General features: G+C 34.6%; 1 protein-coding gene across 1 annotated transcript in view; it reads right to left on the reverse strand.

The window, feature by feature from the left end:
• Window positions 1–23,319, reverse strand: part of Fbl6 (F-box and leucine-rich repeat protein 6) — a 273,653-nt gene that overhangs the window by 74,910 nt on the left and 175,424 nt on the right. The window contains exon 8 of the mRNA XM_090404578.1: window positions 13,831–13,919. Coding sequence (XP_090260704.1) covers window positions 13,831–13,919 — 89 coding nt within the window. The remainder of the gene's footprint in view (window positions 1–13,830; window positions 13,920–23,319) is intronic.

Below are 23,319 nucleotides of genomic sequence, written 5' to 3' on the forward strand. Positions count from 1 at the left end.
CAAGGAAACTTTGGAGCTAATCCAAGCTAAATTTTCTCCCGATATCTCAGCCCTATTTCAGTTCACAATGAACTCAGGCTATTTCGTTTGGCAGGGAAAATTCTACAAACAAATAGAGGGGATAGTCATGGGTTCACCACTCTCCCCTTGGCCAATTTCTTTATGGAGACCTTTGAAGAAAAAGCCTTAGCCTCTGCCCCACAAAAACTAACCATATGGGTTTGCTACGTTGATGATGTGTTCGCTATTTGGGCACATGGCTCTGATACACTCCTCTCCTTCTTAACACACTTAAACAACCAATACCCTAGAATCAAGTTCACCCTGGAAAAAGAGGAAAACAACAGCCTCCCTTTCCTAGATACACTAGTCACCCACCAGCCTGATGGAACCCTGGTTTTCTCAGTTTATAGAAAACCCACCCATACAGGTAAGTACACTCACCAACAATCCCCCCCCACACACACACAATAATATGGAGTGGTGAAAACACTATACAACAGAGCTAAACTAATCTGTTCTAATGACAAGGCCCTAAACACTGAACTAAATCACATCCTCAACACTTTCTCAGCCAATGGCTACCCCCCCCCAAAAAAAAATATTGAAAGCTACACCCTCCCCTCCCCTCCACAACAAGGATTACTCTAAATCCACCAATCTCTACATCCGAGGCACGTCGGAAAAAATTACCAAAATCTTAAAAAAAACATGACTTTGCATCCCTTATCCACTCCACTAAAGACCAACCACCTCCCCTAGACCTACCTGGTGTATACGAGGTCCCTTGCAGCTGTAAACTGTCTTACTTTGGCCAAACAGGCATGATAGTGAATATCAGAATTTTGGAACACAAGGACTACATCCGTTTTCACAAGTACAGCCATTATGGTCTTGCAGACCATGCTTTGAATACACACCACAGAATACGGTAGAAGAAAGCTACAGTAATACACCGTAGCAAATACAAATTCGTAAGACTATTTATCTAATCAGCCTCAGTCCTAAGAAAGTCTCCAAACCTCAACAAATTTGGTTGTATGAGACTGCCCCAAATTTGGGAGGCTTACATCAGCAGACCTTCAGCCCAACGGCTAAAAACACCTACTTAGCCCGCTAGGGGGCACCATCAGGACTTTTAGGAGAACAATAGCTTCATCACTTCATTCTCAGTTACTGTGTTGTAGTGCCTATGTGCACGTGCCTTTGTTGTAAGTTCCTTTCGAAGATGGCAACGTGACGTTGCTGAAATATCGGAAATATTTATTAAAGTGTAATTCGATTTATATTCTTATCTACATTGTCAATTCCTTAAGTGTTGCTGTTGGAGACTGATTCATTTTATCCAAGTAAGTTGACCAGTAAGCTCATGAACATCTGCAGACTTGGATTCTGCCCATCCCACCAGCCAGTCCACCTGACAGTGCCCGGCATGGACCCCTGCCTACAGTAGCAGGTGAAGAGAGAGAACAAAGATCAAAAACCTGGCAGTAGGTATAAAACACATCTTCCAATATGCCCGGTCAGTATGGAAGATTAGACCAACCCCTCCCCCACCACCACGACAGCATATTTGCCAAGGCCAAAATGGGCATAATCTGCCAACTCTGACAAATCATTCCCAGACACATCAAGTTGATATGTCATGTGTTGTTTGAGATAACTTCCAACTTATCTCAAACCCACCAGTGAGGATAGAAACAGATAATAAATTAGGGAAAAGCCAACCGGGAAAGGTGAAAATCAACAATAAACTTTGGACTGGGACTTATAACTGCAAAACCCTAAGGAAAAAGGAAGATCTTGTGATGATTGAGGAAGAGCTCAACAATATAAATTGGGATATCATAGGAATCAGTGAAACAAAAAAGAATAGGAGAGCACCTAATAGAACTCACAAGTGGAAACCTGCTCTATACACATGGAGAAGGCAGAGTAAGGTTCATAATAAACAAGAGAATAAAAAGTAAAATAAAAGAATTTAAAATTATTTCCAACAGAATCATCACATTTATGCTTATGAGCAAAAGATATAAAATTAAATTAATTCAAGTCTATGCTCCTACATTCACCCACACAGAGGAAGAGATTGAAATGTTCTTTGACCAACCAGCAGTGGATCAAAACCAAAAGGAATATCAGATCACAATAGGGGACTTTAATGTCAAAATTGGAAAAACAAGAGATACTTTGGACACAATAGGCAAATTTGGATTAGGAAATAGAAATGAAAGCAGGAATATTAGCAGATTTTTCTTTAGGTAATAGACTTTACATTATGAATACTTTCTTTAAAAAACCAGACAAATGGGCTTGGAGAAGCCCCAACGAAAGAAGCCCCCATAACAAAAATGAAATAGACTATATACTTAAGAACAAAATACATATCATCCAAGATGTTTCAGTGATACTCAAATTCAGGACAGGTAGCGATCATACTCTGATTAGAGCAAAAAAGAGCTGAACTTGAGAAAAGAAAAAAGGAAACTGATTGCTGCCAACAAAAATCAAATTAATAGCAACACAATTGCAAACAAAACAAAAAAAAAGTTTCAAATGGAACTGTTAAAAGGACTTAGAAATATTAATATATTTCAAGAGAATTTGGAGAAAGCTAATACAGAAATAACTAAAGCAATTTCCAAGAGCAGCTACACACATCAACAATCAACACCAAAGTACCAAGACATGCAAGCTAAATCATGAACTTCTGAACGAAAAATTAAACAAGATCGAAACAAATTATCAAATATAGAATATACACAACTCTGCAAAATTTTAAGAAAGAAAATAAGATCAGACATACATGAATATAATACACAAAAAACTCAAAGAAACAATAGAGAAAAATAAAAAATGAAAGTTTTAAGAAGGAGCATGACCAGAGGACGAACAAATATCATTGTTATCAAAAACAAAGATGGCATAATCACTAGGAACAGACAACAAATACTCAATAGAATTACAGAATTTTACAGAGAATTATGACTCAAAAGTACCAACTAATATCCCCCCCCTCAACACAGAGATGCCCGTCAACCTTTACCTGAATTATACCAATTAAGGAAACACTGAAACAAATGAAAAACAATAAAGTACCAGGCAATGATAGCATCACCATTGAATTAATAACATATGGAGGCAAGATAATATACCATTACATTAGGGGTCACAAACTGGTGGCCTGCAGGCTGGATATGGCCTGCAAAGGCTTCGTATCTGGTCCACGACCTTAATGATTTCTTTTCTAAAAAAAATCAGTGTTTCTAACATCCTGCAGGGATTAAAACAGAAAAAATTCAAAACTTCTAAATGTTTTATGACAGCTTTAAACAAAAGTAAAACATTATAATTCTTTGTACCATGTTTCTATCATCAAATGTTGGCGACACTGAATGGAAGTTACCTGTCACGCAGCCATTTTAAGCTACGTGATATAATGTCAATAAGTTACGGGTTACCGTTGTAATATGATAGTGTGTTAATAAAAAGTTACTTCAATAACTTATATTTTTTTTTGCCCAAAACAATGTCCAAATTTAAAGTTAAAAAAAGAAAAATAGATCAAGAAGGCAGAACTTTTCAAGAAAAATGGGAGAGGGCACATTTCTTTGTGGAAATAAAAAATATTCCAACATGTTTGATACGCAGACAAAGTGTCGCCGTGGTGAAAGAATAGAACCTAAAATGCAATTATGAAACAAACCATAAGAACTGTGATAAATATTACAGAAAAGATGCATGATGACAAACTTAAAAGATTTAAAAAATTAACTGAAGTTTCAACAGAGGACATTTTCAAATGTTATTACAAGTGATGCTGCTGTTAAATGTAGTTACATCATAAGCGAAAAAATTGCTCGGACTTCGAAACCTTTTACTGATGGAGAATTTATTAAAAAAATTGTATTTTAAGTAGTATAAGTTCATTTTCCAGTTGTATTTCGCAAGTTAGTTTTTGAGACATTCAGACTGACTTTGACTGGAACCAATTTGTTACTTTCAAAAGATCAGCATTCATGATAGTTTTCATTTGTTCGGCTGTGTCTGTAGAGAAAATTAGTACTGTATCATCTGCAAAAGTATTTATTTTACTGTTTAGTTTAAGATTGCAGAAGTCATTGATAAAAATATTAAATAAAATTGGTCCCAAGACAGATCCTTGTGGTACACTGCAGTCTACTGTTTTGGAGCTGCTATAGCTGTTGCTTATTTTTACAATTTTGTGATCTGGCATTTAAATAATTTTTGAACCAGTTTAGGGCAGTACTTCATATTCCTATGACTTTTAATTTTTTTTATTAAAATTTCATGTGATACAGAGTCAAAAACTTTATGTATATCTAGAAATAGTAAATTTGTATTCGAGTAGCTGAATTGAAAAATATAGAATATCATTTGTAAAATAAATGTTGTATTTGTATAATTAAATGTACATAAATGTCTAAATATATAGTTTTAAATGGTCAGTACAGGTAACCCTCGTATAATGCAGTACTTATACAACACGGTTTTGACAAAAACACCATCTAGGTAGTAACCCTTTATCTTTTCATATATTTTTCACCGAGCAACTTAAAAATCAAATTTTATCTTCGTTAAATTTGTGTCTGCCCATATCGCGCAGGTAGTTATAAGTAGTGAATTTATAGTAGGGGTAGTATATCGTATAAAGTGTTTATTGTTGAAATTGTCTTCGTTTTCTGCAGGAAAGCGCATTAAAAATCGTAAGTGTGTTATCTCAAGCTGAGCACTTTATTTTCTGGTGAGTCATACATAATTAATATGTAATGCTTTTTTATGTAAAAAAATTAATTTTATAGCAATGGCCACAAATTGCATTGAAAGGGAAAAAAATGAATATTGAAAAGAAAGTTCGTCACAAAGAAAAAAAAATCATGGATCAGTTGAAAAATGGAGAAAAACCAGTTGATGTAAGGACTTTGAATTTAAATGAATCAACAATTCAAACAATCAAACACAATGAACATAAAATCCAAGAAAGTGTTTATTGCTGGGTCAACGGTAAGTGCAAAGCTCATTGCTCGTGTACACAATTTTCTAAGAGATAAATGAAGAAATCTCTAATGATTTGGAAAGAAGATGCACTCAAAAGAAAATTCCTTTGGATGGAAATCTTATTAAACAAAAAACTCTCAACGTTTATAAACATTTATAATGCAGACCAGATGTTCAATGCTGATGAATCTGGGTTATATTGGAAAAAAAAATGCCAAAATGCATCTATATTTCGAAAAATGAAAGATCAGCTCCTTGATTCAAAGTTTCCAAAGAAAGAATTACTCTACTGTTTTGTAGTAATTCATCAGGTGATTACATGACAAACTAATGTTTATTAACCAATCCTCAAATCCTCATGCTATGAAAGATTAAAATATGCACTTATTTTTATTTTGCCTAAAACATTTATGTATTACGTACAATGAAGCTTAATTACAATTTGTAATTTTTATAATTTTATACTATGTATTTGTGTCATAGTTTATATGTTTTCTTAACTTACATGAATTACCTGAATTAAATAAAAATATATTTTTGTTGGATATATATATATATAAACATAAATGGAGGGAACATGTTCAAAGAATGAAAATAGAAAGATTACCAAAACTAGCCTTAAAGTACAAGCCATTAGGAAAAAGAAAACCAGGACTTCCCTTAAACGATTCAACGATGACTTCTAAGGCTAGAACAGGCCATGCTAGGCCCTAAATCCTTGATATGCATGATGATATGTCATTGTTGTTTTATATATATATATTTTTTTAAAAAACCGATTTCGGAACATAACTCTACTTTTTGTATGTGATCTGAGTCTCGCATAATGTGGTTTATATAATGTGCCATTTCTATGGAACCTAACATCTGCGTTATACGAGGGTTACCTGTAATTCATTATTCCAATAATCAGATTTGAATCACACCTCTCACTCCCAGAATGATGACCTTAGGAACTTTAACAAGAAGAGGAAGAAGAAGACTGCTGAAAATAGAAAGAAGTGGTCAAAGTTCAAGACCAGCATTCGTCCCTACCCAGTACATCAAACTTCTAAAACATATCTATAACAACTGTACTGCAACCATAAAGCTATGACACAAGAAATCTAAATTTAACATAAGAAGAGGAGATAGGCAGGGGGACACTCACCAAAACTGTTCAATGCAGTACTAGAAGAAATCTTTAAAAACTTAAACTGGAACAATAAAAGTATAAAGATAAATGGGAAATACATCTCACACTTAAGATATGCAGATGATATACCAATTTAATACAGAAAGTCTGAAAAAAAAAAAGGGTTAAAAATAAATACTGGAAAAACTCAAGTAATGTTCAACAAGTCAGCAATAAAATCACACATCACCCTGGGGAATAATCAATTAGATACTGTAGATCAATTTGTCTATCTAGGACAGCTCTTTGATTTAGGTAAAGGTATTGAATCATAAATCAATAGACAAATATAGCTGGCATGGACAGCTTTTAGAAAACTTGGAAAGTTCCATTCATAACAGTGGCATCCCATTATGCCTAAAAAGGAAAGTAATTGATCAATGCTTATTACTAGTCATGGCTTATGGTAGTGAGACCTAGAACCTAACAAAAAGACTGGAAAACAAATTGAAGATTGCTCAAAGAAAATTTGAAAGAAACATCATAGGGATCTCTTTAAAAGATAAAATAAGAAAATCCCGGATCAGAAAGCAAACCAAGATAAATGACATTCTAACTCACATTAAGACCAGAAAATGGAAGTGGGCAGGTCATGTAATGTGAAGAAAGAGGATGGACGCTGGACCAAGGAGCTTACAAATTGGATAACAACCAGAGGAAAGCCAAGGACTAGATGGGATGATGACCTTAGGAACTTTGACAAGAAGTGGAAGAAGAAGAAGACTGCCGAAAATAGAAAGAAGTGGTCAAAAAAGGGGGAAGCCTTTGTCCAGCAGTGGACCAACCAAGGCTGAGAAAGAAGTCGACCAGCCTAAAACAGCAGTAGTATTACCATTACCTGCTTTAGTAATAACAATATCTTTGTTTTATTTTAATCATATGACAGATAATGATTCTGTTTTGGTGAGGTTGCTAGTTATTCCTTTGGTATTACTTAAATTTTTACATGTTTCTAGTCACATTAAAAAGATTTCTTTTTTAATCTAGTTAGGTTAATATTTTACAAGTTGATAAGTGTTGCTGTCAGACAATAATTGATTCATTTTACCATTCATTCACCACTCTTCAAGCAAAAAATGTAGTCCTCATGCTCTTGCTAATCACATTCCTACCTAACTTCCAGGGATGACCTCTTGTTCTTTCCCCTCTAGCCAAGTGCTGAAACATTTCCTCCTGCATCAATCCTATAAATTCCTTTAAGTAACTTAAATGTCTCTATCATATCCCTCCACTTTTTTTGTCTATCAGCCAACTTTTGCAATCCACAAACTCTCAATCTATTCTCATAGGGAGAATTTCACAGACCAATCACCATCTTGGTCACTTGCATCTGGATCCTCTCTACCACTTCCTCCTTTGTAAAAAAAATTCAGGTGATCAAATCTGAGCATAGTAATTCAGATGTGGTCGTATTAAGGCTTTATAAATAGAAATGGAAACTCCCTTATCTCTGCTTGTTAGAGTGTTCTTCAATAACCAAATAATCCTGTAAGCTACCCTGGCTAGTTTAGCAATATGTCCTCTAAACTTCAACTCTCCACTACTATTAGTATCTCCAAATACCTGGCTTCATCAATTTCTTGGAGTACAGTTCCCTCAGTGTGGTGCACAGCTTGTAATCGTTGTATCCCAAAATGCATAACTTTACATTTTTCCATATTCACTTGATATCCCTTATGTTTTGCCCATACTGTCAGCCAATTTAAATCAACCTGCTCTCGACTTCACCTTAATTGACTATTACCCTATCCAATTTTGCATCATTAGCAACTGAATATCTCCCTTCAAATTCAAATAGCATATAATTACTAAGTCTGTCAATTCATGTCAGACAGCATTCATCAAAATTTACCATACACAAAAAGAATATGAAAATAAAAATAACTTCAGCCAATAGTTGAAGTTCTAATTAGTGCTTAGTCAAGTAACCAGCATTGACACTTGAGGAGTTGGTAGGTCATTTCCCATCTGATATAAAAAACACAATTTCGTAAACAAAATTAAGAACATCACACTCTCAGCAGTGATGATTTATTACTCATTTTTGACATTTCTGTCCTTTTAACAATTCTGTCCAATCAGCTACACGATTTTTGTTTTACAGGACACATTGCTTGACATCACAATCCTCTTTGCCCACATACTACATTTTGGTTACTTCGTGTGGCATACAAAAAGATAACTATGTCAATAGGCTCTTCACTATCATCTCCTGTTTCCAACTTTTACATGGAAGATTTTAAGCAATGTGCTCTAGATTCCTCTGCTTTAACACGTTCATTGCCAAGCCGAAAATTGGAATTTTGTGTGGTGGCCAAATTTTTTTTTACTTGATAGCGACGTCCATGCGATAATGCGTGATCGGCCGCCAGGTGAGAACTCGCATCACGCGCTAAAACGTGATTGGCAATGGACGTGTTGAGTCCTACTTCCCTCTACTTTTTTGCCAAGAAAATCTTATCAACAGAGGCCTAAGTTATTGAGATATGGTGTTAGAAGATGGAACACACTCAGGTCAGAAAGCATCAAAATGGTTAAAGGAATAGCAGAGGGATACTTCCAATGAAATTAATAAGAATGATGAAGCTGAATTAAAGCCTTGAGAAACTTTGTCTTCTGATAGAGCTCAGAAAAAGATGCCTCTGCTTTACTGATTTACATAAAATAGAAACATAGAATGTATGAAGTATGTATCAAGGAAAATAGGAACTAATAAAGAAATGAGATCTCAGATTAAGATTTTAGGAATTAGTGACCTCAGATGGACAGGAATAATATACTTTGATTTATTACTCTAGACACAAAAGTTTTAGAAAATTGGAACAGCATTTGTCGTTAGAACTCAGTGTCTGACTGAATAATCTCAATCAGAATAAAGGCATATTGAGTGAATTTCACCATCAATACAAGTGTATGCACAGCTACAAATGCAAGTGAAGACAAGGTAGAAGAATTTTACAACAGACTGCAACAAGTGGTGTACAGTATTGAATGGTAGATTTTCTATTGTTATTAGGTATGCAAAGCAAGAGAAAACAAAGGATGAGGCATCGCTGGAAAATTTGGTTTAGTACTGAGGAACAAAGCAGGGAAAGGATGTTGCAGTTTTATATTTGCTGAGAATAATTTCTTTATTGCAAACACTTACTTTTAACAACATGAAAGAAGACTACACGCATGGACTTTACCTCACTGCAAATACAGAAATAAACCAGACAGATTATCCTGTATCCAATAGGAAGGTGGAGAAGAATGAATGCTATTAAACCAGCAAAAATGCTAATGCAAAGTGTGGAATGGATCATGAATAACTGATTGCTGAAGTTATATTGAAAGTAAGGGCTAAGAAGAAACAAAGGGAGTGCATCAGATTTAAATCATATAAATGAAGCATTTAAAGTAAAAGTTGGAGAGAAATTAAAATGTTTAATAAAACAGGAAGAGAATTAGAAGAACTGTGGGAAGAAACAAAATATACAATAATAGAGGAAGCAAATAGGAAGAAAAAAATGAAACTTCACAAGCTAGTAAAGAGAAAAAAATAAAAAAAAAACATCTAAGCAAAAGGCACATTGAAGAAAGTAATTTTTACTAAAATAAAGAGCCAAAAGGCTTCAGTTCAGCAATGCAAAATTATATAAGTAAAGTGGATATTAGATCCAGCATTATTTCAAAGCTGAATGTAGAAACTATGAAAGTTTTGTAGGTTGACCAGAGAGTTTACGGGAATACACTCACTGGCATTCATGAGTTGCCTTAGTGCAGACCACTTAGAAAACATAAATGCTGCCCAAATGTCTATATATTCGCTTTCTATTAGTCCATTTTGATAAGGTTTCACTGGCCTGACAGCTGTTTCAAACTGGATGGTTCTCCTCAGAGACAGGCAGAAACCTTCAGAGAGGTGTATTTTTTTGTAAGCAAACTCTCAGTCGGTGCTTAAAAATATTTACTAAAATAAAGAGCCAAAAGGCGATGCAAAATTATATAAGTAAGGTGGAACTTTTTTTTACGAAACTTTCATAGTTTCTACATTCAGCTTTCAAATAATGCTGGATCTAATATCCACTTTACTTATATAATTTTGAATCGCCAAACTGAAGCCTTTTGGCTCTTTATTTTAGTAAATACTTTTACACACCGACCAAAAGTTTGCTTATGAAAAATACACCTCTCCGTCATTTCAAGTTCCATAACTGCATGTGTGGGTTAAAGAATAGTCCCAATGTAGCCCATGCATGTCGTAAGAGGTGACTAAAATGGGTACTCAGTGCCTGGTGATATAGTCAGGCCATCCTGCCTCCATCCAGGGGACAAAAATATGGAGGCCTAGTTGAATGAGGTTTAAATTAAAGCACATCAATTTACATATCTGTATAACTTTTTTGGAAACAAAAATGCGAAGAACTTGACAGAAATGGTTAGTTTATTGCCAAGATATGATAGTAATGAGTTAGGGTGGAGAGCTATGTTAGCAAATGATTCAGTGTGCAGGCTATATAGAACAAATGGATGTTTTCTGATGAATGGAATGAGCATGATGGCTTGCACTCTAATGAATTTGGTAGTATGTGCCTAGAGAAATTATTTATTGAAATGAGACCTAATGCAAAGATTCAAGAAAAAAAGATCATCTTTTGAGAAATGCTGAGGATGTGTGTGTGTGCACATGCAAATTCAGCTAGGATATGCAGATGTAATAGATGTCAATAAATGAACGAATCTGTTATTAATGGTTATGAATCGATTGAAGAGATGGACTACGCTTTGGGTTTGAGCATTTCAAGTGTGTCTGTGGATGTAAATGAGAAAGTTGTTCAACTGAGGCATGTAGACTGTAGATTTGGGTACAAGTAAAAATGAAAAGGTAAACCATTGTCTATACACAAATGTTAGGAGCAGTAGAAACAAAATGGCCAAGTTTGTTGCTTTGGGTGAATATGTTGTGACCTAAAATTGTTGACATTAGTTTTCAAAATTGGATGTAGTAACTGGAATCACGTATAAATGGTACAGTATTTTAGGAATGACAAAAGAAGAGAGGGGGAGTACCACTAACGACATCAGATGACTTCAGTCCAGGGAGGGGAGAAACTCATAAAAGCAACAATGGTAATAATAATTATTATTATTTGACACCTCCAGGGAGTCCAAAGACTCATCGAGGGAGAGTGTGCCAACAGCATCGAACGAGTGATCCCTTCCAACTACTAACTGCGCTCAAACTTGCTTAACTTTTGCATGAGCCATTAATAGCAGAGGCTCTACCAATCGACCAACCTTTGTTGGCCCATGCCAGTAAAGGTTGATCGATCTTATATATTAATGATATTGGGAAGGACCCGACAGGAAATCTTCAACTGTTTGCTGATGATGCAAAGATAGATATCAGAGATGCTACTGCTATGCAGCATTTACAGGTGATTTGAATAGGCAAATGATAAGAGCTGTCAATATATTAGTAAGTGTAAAGTTATGTACTTTAGTGTGATGAGATATCAAAGGCTAGAGATCTTGGAGTTATGATGAATAGGAAGTTGAAGTTCAAGGGTCACAAAGCAAAAATTGCATATACAATTTTTGCTTTGTGACCCTTTCATTTCAAAATCGCAAAAGATAACTGCGATTTTGAAATGAACACCGACATGTAATGACATGGAAGTTATTTTGCCTCCTTAAAAGGCCATAATATGACTGCATCTGAACTACTGTGCACAGATTTGGTCTCCAAAAGGATAAAGATGTGGAAAGGCTAAAAGATGATACTGTAAGTATGGAATGTAGATTATGAGTCAGATTGGAGATATTTGACTGTAGACACAGATGGGCAGGAAAAAGAGGGGTGATATAACAGAATTTAAAAACTTTTGAGAAGTTTAATAAGATAACATATTGATACAATAATAAATTTAGTTTAATCCTTTATCTAAGTGTGTGCAAACAAAGTTTGCACCTGAAAGTATCTTCAGGACTGGGGTAAAGTGGTACAACACCGGGCAACTCGTTGCAAAGGTGGAGCAAGCTAACATCACTCCTATCTCAGTATCTCCCATAATGCAAAACACATCTCCTTGTGGATATGTATAATGTTATGCATTAAGGGAAGGGCCACTACCCAGACTAGTTTCGACCTTGATTGAAGTCTCTTCAGTTGGAGCCAGGCCTAAGTGGAGATACCAGGCAGTAGCATTAGCAAGGTCATCTCTACCTATAGTAGTTGCCAAACGGTGTGCCACCTTTTTATTAAATTACTCTGGATTTAGAGAAAGATGTTGAAAGTTTATTTTTCACTTGGTCAGACTATAATAAATTTAGTTTAATCCTTAAGTATAAAGAGCTAATAAGCTTCATTTCGACAATGAAAACATTACTTAAATTAAGGGGATATTAAATCCCACATAGTTTTAAAACCAAATAAGAAACTCAAAGATTGGAATCAGAGTTTCTTGCCGAATATAGTAAACTATAAAGTATCGGCAACACGATCTGAACTTCCCCCCCACCTTTGCAACGAGTCGTCCGGTATTGTACTACGTACTAGGATCGCTTGCATTGGCTAACGCTAGTGTCGCCGATACTTTATAGTTTACTATATTCGGCAAGAAACTCTCTGATTCCAATCTTTGAGTTTCTTATTCGGTTTTAAAACTATGTGGGATTTAATATCCCCTTAATTTAAGTTAGTTTAATCCTTTATCCAAGTGTGTGCAAACAAAGTTTGTGCCTGAAAGTACCTTCAGGACTGGGGTAAAGTGGTACAACACCGGGCAACTCCTTGCAAAGGTGGAGCAAGCTACCAACACTCCTATCTCAGTATCTCCCATAATGCAAAACACATCTCCTTGCGGATATGTATAATATTATGCATTGAGGGAAGGGCCAGAGTAATTTAATAAAAAGGTGGCACACCGTTTGGCAGCTCCTATAGGAGGAGATGACCTTGCTAATGCTTCTGCCTTGGTATCTCCACTTGGGCCTGGCTCCCACTGAAGAGACCCCAATAAAGGGCGAAACTAGTCTGGGTAGTGGCCCTTCCCTTAATGCATAACATTATACATATCCTCAAGGAGATGTGTTTTGCATTATGGGAGATACTGAGATAGGAATGTTGGTAGCTTGCTCCACCTTTGCAAGGAGTTGCCCAGTGTTGTACCACTTTACCCCAGTCCTGAAGATACTTTCAGGTGCAAATGTTTGCACACACTTGGATAAAGGATTAAACTAAATTTATTATAGTCTGACCAAGTGAAAAATAAACTTTCAACATATTGATACATTTTTGTTATATGGAAGGTGGAGAAAGAACACGAGGGACATCCAGAGAAATTAGGTTTGTGTGCGATTAAAAAAAGGGAAGGGCTAGATTTTTCTTTTACAGAGCAGTGAGTGTTTGGAGGAACAGTGCCTATTTTAGTAAAGTAATGAGGGCATCTGGTGTGAATGAGTTTAAGAGAAAGTATGACAGCTCGTGTGGGTAATGTATGGCTTCCCTTGAGTCCTTGAAGTCTAATAATAAAAATAATAATAAGAGCTTGGATAAACAAGACTTCATTGTAACATGATTTTGTTAAACTAAACTTATCATACTATACTCATTAAAAGCTTGAGAAACTGTAGTATACTAAATGACTACATACCTCTCTAGTCCATTATCTCCAATTCCAACACTACAATTATCGACTGCCACGCTTAATTCTTCCAACTCAGGAAAACCTAAAGCTTGAGCCTTGAATAAATGAGAGGGAAAAAAAACATATGAAGAGAACAAAAGTTTATAATCATAATATTATGATAAACATAAACTGGGTCTTGTATTTAGACTGATAATTTATTTTCATTACCTGAAATGAACTTCAAAATATAATTCCTTTGAAGGAGTATTTCTAAGCAAATTGTACAAATTAAGGGATTACATACATATTTAAATTATACATATTGGTCATAAAATACTTAAAAATGAGACTTTTTGTGGTTATGAGACCATAGGTACTTTATTAATAGATATATTAGTATAATCCTGCCTATTAGTTTCGCTAGCAACTGTCTAGCTTTGTCAAGGCTGAACAGTACACATAAAAAATATGAGAGAATACAAAAACGTTGCTAACTGTTAGGCAGTTAAGTTTGAAACTATGTGTGACAATGCGTGCATGTGTTGAGAAGCTTCAGTCAGTATCATGGATACGTGTTGTATGCATACATGTTACATGATTTTTTGTGTATTGTAGTTCCATTAAACTGAGTGAGTTGATTAAATTTTTCCATATATCTTTCAGTGTGGCACCCTGATTTCTGTTGAGGTTGTTACCCGTTAATACCACCGCCACTTCCTTGAAAATTCTGTAACTGTAATCATTATCCAAATACGGTAGAGCTATTTTCCCAGTCAATTGCATGGTTGGAAGTTGCAAAGTGATGTGCTAAGCCTGAGAAGACTGTCCTGTTATGATTGACATCCCCAACATGCTCCTCCTGTTTGATTTCCAGGCTTCTTGAAGTTTGCCCAATATATGAAAGGTCGCACGTACATGGAATTCTATAAACACCTGGATATTTGAAAAATGGTACACTGTCTTTAGGATATCTTAATAATTGTTTGATGATAGTGGTAGGCTTAAATACCACTCTGATGTTGTGAGATTTTAACATTCTCGCTAATCTTGAAGAGACTGAATCTACATAAGGGATGACTACTATTGAAGCGTACTGGGTGACTGTTCCTTGTTGTTGGAGGTTGTCTTTATAAAGGAACTTGTTGACGATGTTTGTAGGAAAACCATTCTGTGATAGTGTTATAGCAATTTAAGAAAGTTCTGCCTGTACCTCTCCTTCGTCTGAAATAAACTTTTTGGCTCTGTTCCGTAACATGTGAATGATGTTATGTTTTTGTGATCTATAATGGTTGGAAGAACATAAAAGAACATGTAAATAACGTCTAGTATCTGTAGGTATTCTGTATATGGAAAGTTTAAAATTATTCACCTGCCTTTTCACCAGTATGTCTAGGAAGGGGAGTTGTCTGTTTTTTTTCAACTTCTAGAGTAAATTTAATCTTGTTGTGAAGAGAGTTTATTTTCTCGAAAAACACCTGTAGGTTTTCCATGTTTTCATTCCAAATGATGAAAATATCATCAACCTATCTCCACCATATCGATGGTTTGGTGTAATTTTGGTAAAAATTTAATTTTCTAACTTTTCCATGAATAGGTCTGTACAAGGTGGTAACAGTGGGCTACCCATTGCTAGGCCTTCCAATTGTTGGTAAACTGTGTTGTTTACTTTGAAGAAATTTGATTTAAGGCAGTGATTGAACAACTGTGTAATGTCTGTAGGGAAGAGATTTTTAATAATATTAATGACCTCTTCCACTGGAACATTCATAAATAAAGATACTACATCCAGGCTGGCCATTATGTCCATTTGTGATGTCTTGACGTACTTCAGTTTCACTACAAATTGTTGAGAGTTCTTAATATAGGACTCTGTCTAATTTTTCCTTTTAGTAAGTTGGCAAGGTGTTTAGCCAGTAGATCCCCCTATATGTAGGGGAGGATCTGCCATCTACAATCGGACGCAGTGGAACACCCTCCTTATGCACTTTGGGTGCACCATAAAGGCGAGGAGTTATGGGATGTGCAGATTTGAGTTTTCTTTTTAATTCCTCAGGCCAACCAGTTATATTTCTGATCAGCAGGTTTGTTTCATGGTGGTTTGTCATGATAGGATTTTTCTTTAGTATTTTATATGTAGAACTGTCCGACAGGAGATTGTTTATCTTAGTGAAATAGTCTTTTTAGTTTAGAATGACTGTGGAGTTCCCCTTGTCAGCTTTAGTAATGATTATCTCTTTGTTATTTCGTAAGTTATGAATGGCCTTCCTATTGTATGGAGTGGTGTTCTGTTTGGGTTGTTTTGCTGTTGCAAGGATAATTGTGGTCTGGAATCTAATATCGTTAGCTGCAGCCTCTGGGAGAGGATGGAGGTCTTTTTCAATTCCACAAATGAAGTCCATTTTTGGAATGAAATTAGGGGTGACGGAGAAGTTGAAACCTTTCTTTAGGATGTCAGATTCTTGTTTGGTAAGGCCGTGATCCAACACATTGAAGATCACTTTGTCATCTGGGAGGTTGTTATAAGAATGGTATTTTTTCTTATACAATTCTTCAAATTTTTTAATTTGGTTCACCTTGCTTAACTGGAAAGTTTTCTCATAGCTAAATGGTAACACGTGGTCTATACTGTTCCAGGTGGTGTAGTCTAAACTGTTTGAAATATCGTCAAAATGGTTCCGGCAATTAAGGTCAATAATATTTAGTTCATACCTGATGTGTTGTATCCTTTCTCAAATTAGCACCAAAGAAGCTTTGTTGTTTTTTGAAGCTTTTTGATTACATACATAGTAATCTACCATTAAAACAAAATAATCATATCTATTTCAAACTCAGATAAATGAAAAGCTGTAGTTGTAATTGATGCCATACTTCAAGTAGAAAAACTATCAAACACCAGAATGAGAGGAAGATGGACTACCTTTTACAGGATACCTCAGTCTATCAAGAAATTGGTTATAAACCAAACAAAACAAGGATTAGATAATTAAATAAGCTCCTTGATGAAAGCATTACTTGAGATGAAAATACTTTCAAGTTATGCATTCATTTTGGAAGGACTCCTCGTTTATAAAAACAAGGAGGCCTTCCAAAAACCTACAAAGAAAGTAGTCCTGTAAAACCCATAGTGAACTGTGTAAGATATCTGCATTAAAATTCAGATATCCCACAAGTTTAAAATATAGAAATGAATGGAATTTAAGAAGTTAATAATACAGTATATTTGTAATGCTGTTAAACGCTTCTCTAAGCCTATTGGTAGAATTGTGAAGTTTCACCTTAATTCTATATATTTTCCTATCGACTATTCTCATCTTTTATCGTCTACAAAAGATAAACTGTTGCCTCTGTCTTTAGCTGGTGTTTACTAGATCACTTATATAATTTAACATACGTTGGGCAGACAGGTTATTCTGTGGAAAAACAACTTAATGAATATCAATACTACATTTAAATTTGGAAATAGATAGCAGAATTAGCAAAGCTGGTGTGGTAGGAAGTCAACTGAAGAAATTTATATGGAATAAGAGAGAAATTAGTCAAAACACTAAACTAGCTGTATGCAAGACCCTGTTCAAATAAATTTTAACTTCTGGATCTGAGAGCTAGTTAGAAATAACTCTTGATCAAAGACTGGAGACCACAGATATGAGAGTCCTGAGAAAGATTAAGGGATTGAACAGATTATGAGGCTATTAGGAAAGAACTTGATATTGTTAGAATTCAGGATTGTGTTAGCAGAACTAAATCTCAGGTGGTATGGCTACTTAAACGAATGGGAGAGGAATGGTTAGCAAAACAAGTGCTTGCCAAGATGGCAGGAAAAAAGACCCAGAAGAAGACTGCAATCTAGGTAGATTGATATAATAAAAAGTGTCTTAGAAGACAGAAATATAAGATCTGATAATACTGTAATGCTGACAGACAAAGGTTAATTTGGAGGAAAATTGTTGATAGGAAGTTAGTAATGATTTAACTTTTTCATGTAGTATTATCATAATAACCTGTACACTGAGGATATATGTCAAGAATTTGATGGTGATGAATATTTAAGAGGAACATAATAATTGGCAGTACATATCAATACTTCAAGCAGAAAAACTATCAAACACTAGAAATGTGGAAAAGCAGTCTAAGGTATAAAAGTTTTACAGGTTAGTTTTAGAGATTTGCACTGCATAATTAGGAATGCCAATAAGAATCTCAAATTCCAGATGATTGGAGTAGAGCTCTTAGTAAATAGTACCATTTATAAAATGCAAAATCCAGGTAGCTTTTACTTTTGAGAAGAATAAGCTGAGTTCAGGTCAAATATAGGTTGTCAGATCAGATTTTCATTTTAAGACAAACAGCTGAGAAATGAGGAACATAAGTATCTTTACTTACATTTTATAGATCTGGAGAAGGAACATGACAAGGTACAAGAGAAAAGGCTGTCAAACACTATGATTATATTATAAACACTATGATTATATTATAAGCACTATGACAGACATATCAGCAATACATAGTTCTATATTTGAGTTGTAAGTCAGCAGTTGCAACTGAAGGAACTACAGGAAGGTGGTTTGATGTAAAATAGTGCATGACTAGGATGAATATTATCTTCACTATTATTCATCGTCATATGGATTGCATTATGAAGAAAAGTGGCATTATCCCTGATATCGAAACTGAAAGGATTCAACTTGGCTCTTTATTTTATGCAGGTGATGATGTACTTTTAGACAAATGCAAAGTCTATATGATTTCCAAACTAAATTGAATAACAGTTATAATAAATCTGGTATGAAAATCAGCAAGAAAAAATACAAACATTTTGAAAATAAGCACGAATACTGAAAACATCAATTGCATCCTGAATGAAAAACCTATAGAAGTAAAACATTTCACTTCTATTTAGTGAAATAGAAGTGAAATATTTTCTCTTCTATAGGTTTTTTTAAATTGCTAAAGATTGGAATAGATTAAGACACAATTTTAGTGAAGATGGCAAACTAAATATGGAAATACACAACAGAATTAGCAAGGCTGAAGGGGAAGTCAACTGAATAAATTTATATGGTAAACAGAAGTCAGTCAAAACATTAATTTATGGATCTGAGAACTGGGTTTGAAATAAGACTTGATCATAGACTGGATACAACAGATGATATCAATGGCAGAATTATATTAAAAATAAGAATATTAGAAAGGAGCTTGATACTGTTAGCATTCAGGAATATATTAGTAGAACTAGTCTAATGTGGTCGCTTAAGGTGAGCAAAAGAGTTGTTCTTAGGATTTCAGATAAAAGGTTAAGAGACAGATTAAGATCTATGCATATTGATACAGTAAGAAGCACCTTATAAGATGTGATCTTATTGGAATCCTGAAGGATGATAGATTAATCTGGAGGAAAAGTGTCAAAAGGAAATCAGTAATGATGTTGTAATCATTCTAATCTTTCTATGTAGTACTATCATAGTAACCTGTATACCTTCCAAGAGTACGTATGCAATACATACCACTAAAAATGAGTATTAAAATATTCTTTATTTGAATATTTCTGAACTGTTATTTTGATATCTTTAATGAGATGGTTCAACAGTTCTTTTTTTCTGAAGGTAATTTGCTAATTATTCATTAAACACTGCCATCTTTTATACTGAATGATACCATTCAAGTCCATGCAAAAAGAAAAAAAAATGACAAGTTGTAATTTTTTTATTTTATTTTTTTTATGTTGATTTTATGCATGAGGTTGGTAATCAACCTGTCAGTTAGTAACATGGATATGCAGCGAGTTGAGAAAGAAGACATTCACATTTGATTTGAAGATCAGTGTATTATATTCTTTGGGAAAAACATAAGAGAGGAGAATGTTTCAGAAGCCAGCAAAAAGGAATGCAAGAGAAGGAAGAGAAATTTGTTATACGAATTTGAAGAGGAATTTGATTTAACAGACAGTGAGAGAATTGCTGATGCTAATTCAGAGGAACAGTTACCATGGAAGTATTTATAGGAGATTCATGAAGTGGAAACTAAACATCTGTGTGAAAGCGATTGAACTGGTAAGAGACTGCGCTATTTGTACGGCATCAAGTATTTTTATGATGCTCTAGGGAACACCATCCCAAATGTGTAAGCAGTATTCAATGGTTGGGCAGATTTGTGATTTGCATAAGATTTCAAGGACGCAATAAGTGTAATCTGTTTGTTTATTTATATATATATATATATATGAGAGAGAGAGAGAGAGAGAGAGAGTGAAACTTGATGTTAAAGTAATTCCATTTCATCTAGAGATTTGGGTGTAGAAGAGAAATCTCATTATATCTAGATATTTAGGTGTAGTGAAAAGTAAGATTAAAGAAGAGCAGTTCTTTTTTTGTGAAAAATAAGCCAGAACTGTGTTTCATGAGTTTGAAAACTGACAAAGTTATCCAAAACCCGATGAAGAATGTTCTGGAAATCAGAGGCTGACACTATAAATTGTGGTGATTTGTATAGTGCAAAGTTTGTCAAGTTAAAGGAGGAGTGTAGTGTACTCATTTGCAAAACTGTATATTGGACTGGTGGTCAACTAAAGTAGGTCACCAATATATATACAGTGAATTCCAGTTAAATGGGCTATATTTAGAATAACATAATTTGGTTCCTTTAAGCAGTTACCCCAATTAAATGAATTTACACAAAAATGTTTAACTGGTGTATCGAACATAAGACAAAATACAAGTTTACTGTTTATTAAGTAGCAAAATTACTGACTTAGAGATAAACAATTGGCTTTAATGAAAGTAAAATATTTTAATACTTTGCCTGTCTTATTTATAATTATTTACTATTTTTTTATTATTATTTTTATTGTTTACTTCAACTGAACAAAATCAGTTGAAGATATAGTGCTGCCCTCATTGCTTTCCTGCATTAAAGATTAGTAATCCTGCAATAAATTTTCTAGTGTCCTGGGTCACTTTCGACATGAGTGTCATCCTCATCACTTTCTTTTGTTAATGTACTCCAATGTTTTACTACAATTTCCTCCATTTCATTATAATATTGAAGATTATCTATCATCATTGGATGCAAACAACTCTTACTCTTCATAGTTTCTGATGTGGTTCACATCTAATGAGACATCATTTTCATCAGATGTATTTAGCATATCCATGACTGAATGTTTATAACCACAGCGAGTAAAATAGTTTTGAATGGTCCTGTTGCTTATTCCTCATCAACTATCAACCATAAACTGTATTGCTTGTAAAAGATTAACTTTTGTGCCGATCCCCCCTTAGCAATTCTCGATAATTAGTCACATTTTCTTGATTTCCAATGTAATTCTACGTCACAACTCAAATTGATTCTTAAAAATTTCAGGTGTCATTTTTTAAGAATTCAGCAACATTTTTGTTGCTGAACTGATCAACTTTCCATTCTTATCTCTTTAAAACCTCAAGTCCTGGGCCTAATTCTAATAAGAGATTCCATTTACCAGTTCCTGACATTTTTGAATAAAGCATTTTATATAATTAATTTCTTTCTGTTTGATCCAAACAGGGTAGCATGTTTAACACAGTGAACGATCCAGAACGATTTAAAATAGTCCTGGGCCTAATTCTAATAAGAGATTCCATTTACCAGTTCCTGACATTTTTGAATAAAGCATTTTATATGATTAATTTCTTTCTGTTTGATCCAAACAGGGTAGCATGTTTAACACAGTGAACGATCCAGTCCGGTACAATAAAATATTCCTGTTTCATCTGCACTAAATTTCTGAAGCAAGATTATGCAACTTTTTTAGTACTCCATATGGTAGAGGTTACTAGCTGGCCTAAATAAAAGGCATTGTGTCCCAAATAAATGAAGAAAATTCCTGTTATATTTTTAATTTGCTTTTGTTCTACTATACTTGTCCCAATAAAACAGCTACCCTGATTAACTGGAATGTACTATATGTATAAAGAAGAGAGTGTGTGGGTGGGTGAGAGAACAGAGCCTTAAGGAACCATTATATACAGTGTGCATCCAGTCAGAAAGCTGACAATCCAGTTGCAGAAGTTATTGGATGGATCCTATGATGGTGCAATTAGTAGCTATAATACCAAACACCACATCCAAACACATGAGGGATAGTGAACAAGAAGTTTAGTAGAGATGTAATTAAGAATAAAAATTAATCCAATAAAAATTGTCTGTGTGATGCAACTGGCAAGCTGGTTAAATATTACTACTTATAGCAGTGTTTCTCAAACTTCAGATATCAGTGTACCCCATCCTAAATTTTCATTATTGCCAAGTACCCCCTTATCCATCATTATCATCAAATTCCTGCCATGTACCCACAAGGGGTGTACAGGATATGATAGTACTACATGAAAAAATTATATCATTACTAACTTCCTATCTACAATTTTCCTCCAAATCAGTCTGTTACTTGTCAAGACTCCAACATTATCAGATCTCATATTTCTATCATCGAAGGCACTTTGTACCGTATCAATCCACCTATATCTTGGTCTTCCTCTGGGTCGTTTTGCTGCCAACCTGGCAGAGAACATTTGTTTTGCTAATCTTTCCTCGCCCATTCTGTTTAGGTGACCATACCACCTGAGATTAGCTCTGCTAATGCATTCCTGGATGCTGACAATGTCAAGTTCTTCTTTCCTAATATCCTCGTTTTTAATATGATATTGCCATTGATGCCATCTGTTCACGCCTATAATCTTTCTCAGAACTCTCATATCTGCGGTCTTTAGTCTTTGGTCAAGTGTTTTACTTCTGACCCAGCTCTCAGATCCATAAGTTAAAACTGGTTTGAACACTGTCTTGTATACAGCTAAGTGTTCCGACTAATTTCTCTCTTATTCCATATGAATTTATTCAATTGACTTCCCACCATACCAGCTTTGCTGATTCTGTTGTCTATTTCTATATTTAATTTACCATCTTCAGTAAAAATCGTGCCTAAGTAGTTGAAATGTTTTACTTGTTCCACAGGTTCTCCATTCACAACACAGTTGACATTTTCAATGATTCTGCCTATTTTCATTGTCTTTGTCTTTTTATTGCTGACTTTCATACCATATCTATTACAACAGCTATTCAATTTAGTCACAGAATCTTGCAGACTTGTAGCGGATTTATTTAGAAGTATCACATCATCTGCATAAAGCAAAGAGCTGACATTAACATCTCCAATTTTGATATCATGTTTAATACCACTTTCCTTCATAATGTGATTCATATAGATAATGAATAACAGAGGGGATAATGTACATCCTTGTCTCACACCAGATTTAACATTAAACCATCTTCCTGTACTTCCTTCAATTCTAACTGCTGACTTACAACCCAAATAAAGACTAAGTATTGCTTGAACGTGTGGACAGACTTATGTGTTCATCGAACATGTTGTTTATTATTTTAACGGTATAATAGAACACAGAAACTAAGTAAATAATTAATTTATTAACTTGATGCTGATATTTTGCTGGTGTTATAACCAGCATCTTCAGAGCACAAAAACAC

Source organism: Typopeltis vanoorti, chromosome 1 (assembly GCF_054136105.1).
Source record: "Typopeltis vanoorti isolate ZY-2024b chromosome 1, IOZ_Tvanoo_1.0, whole genome shotgun sequence".
NCBI classification, from domain to species: domain Eukaryota; kingdom Metazoa; phylum Arthropoda; class Arachnida; order Uropygi; family Thelyphonidae; genus Typopeltis; species Typopeltis vanoorti.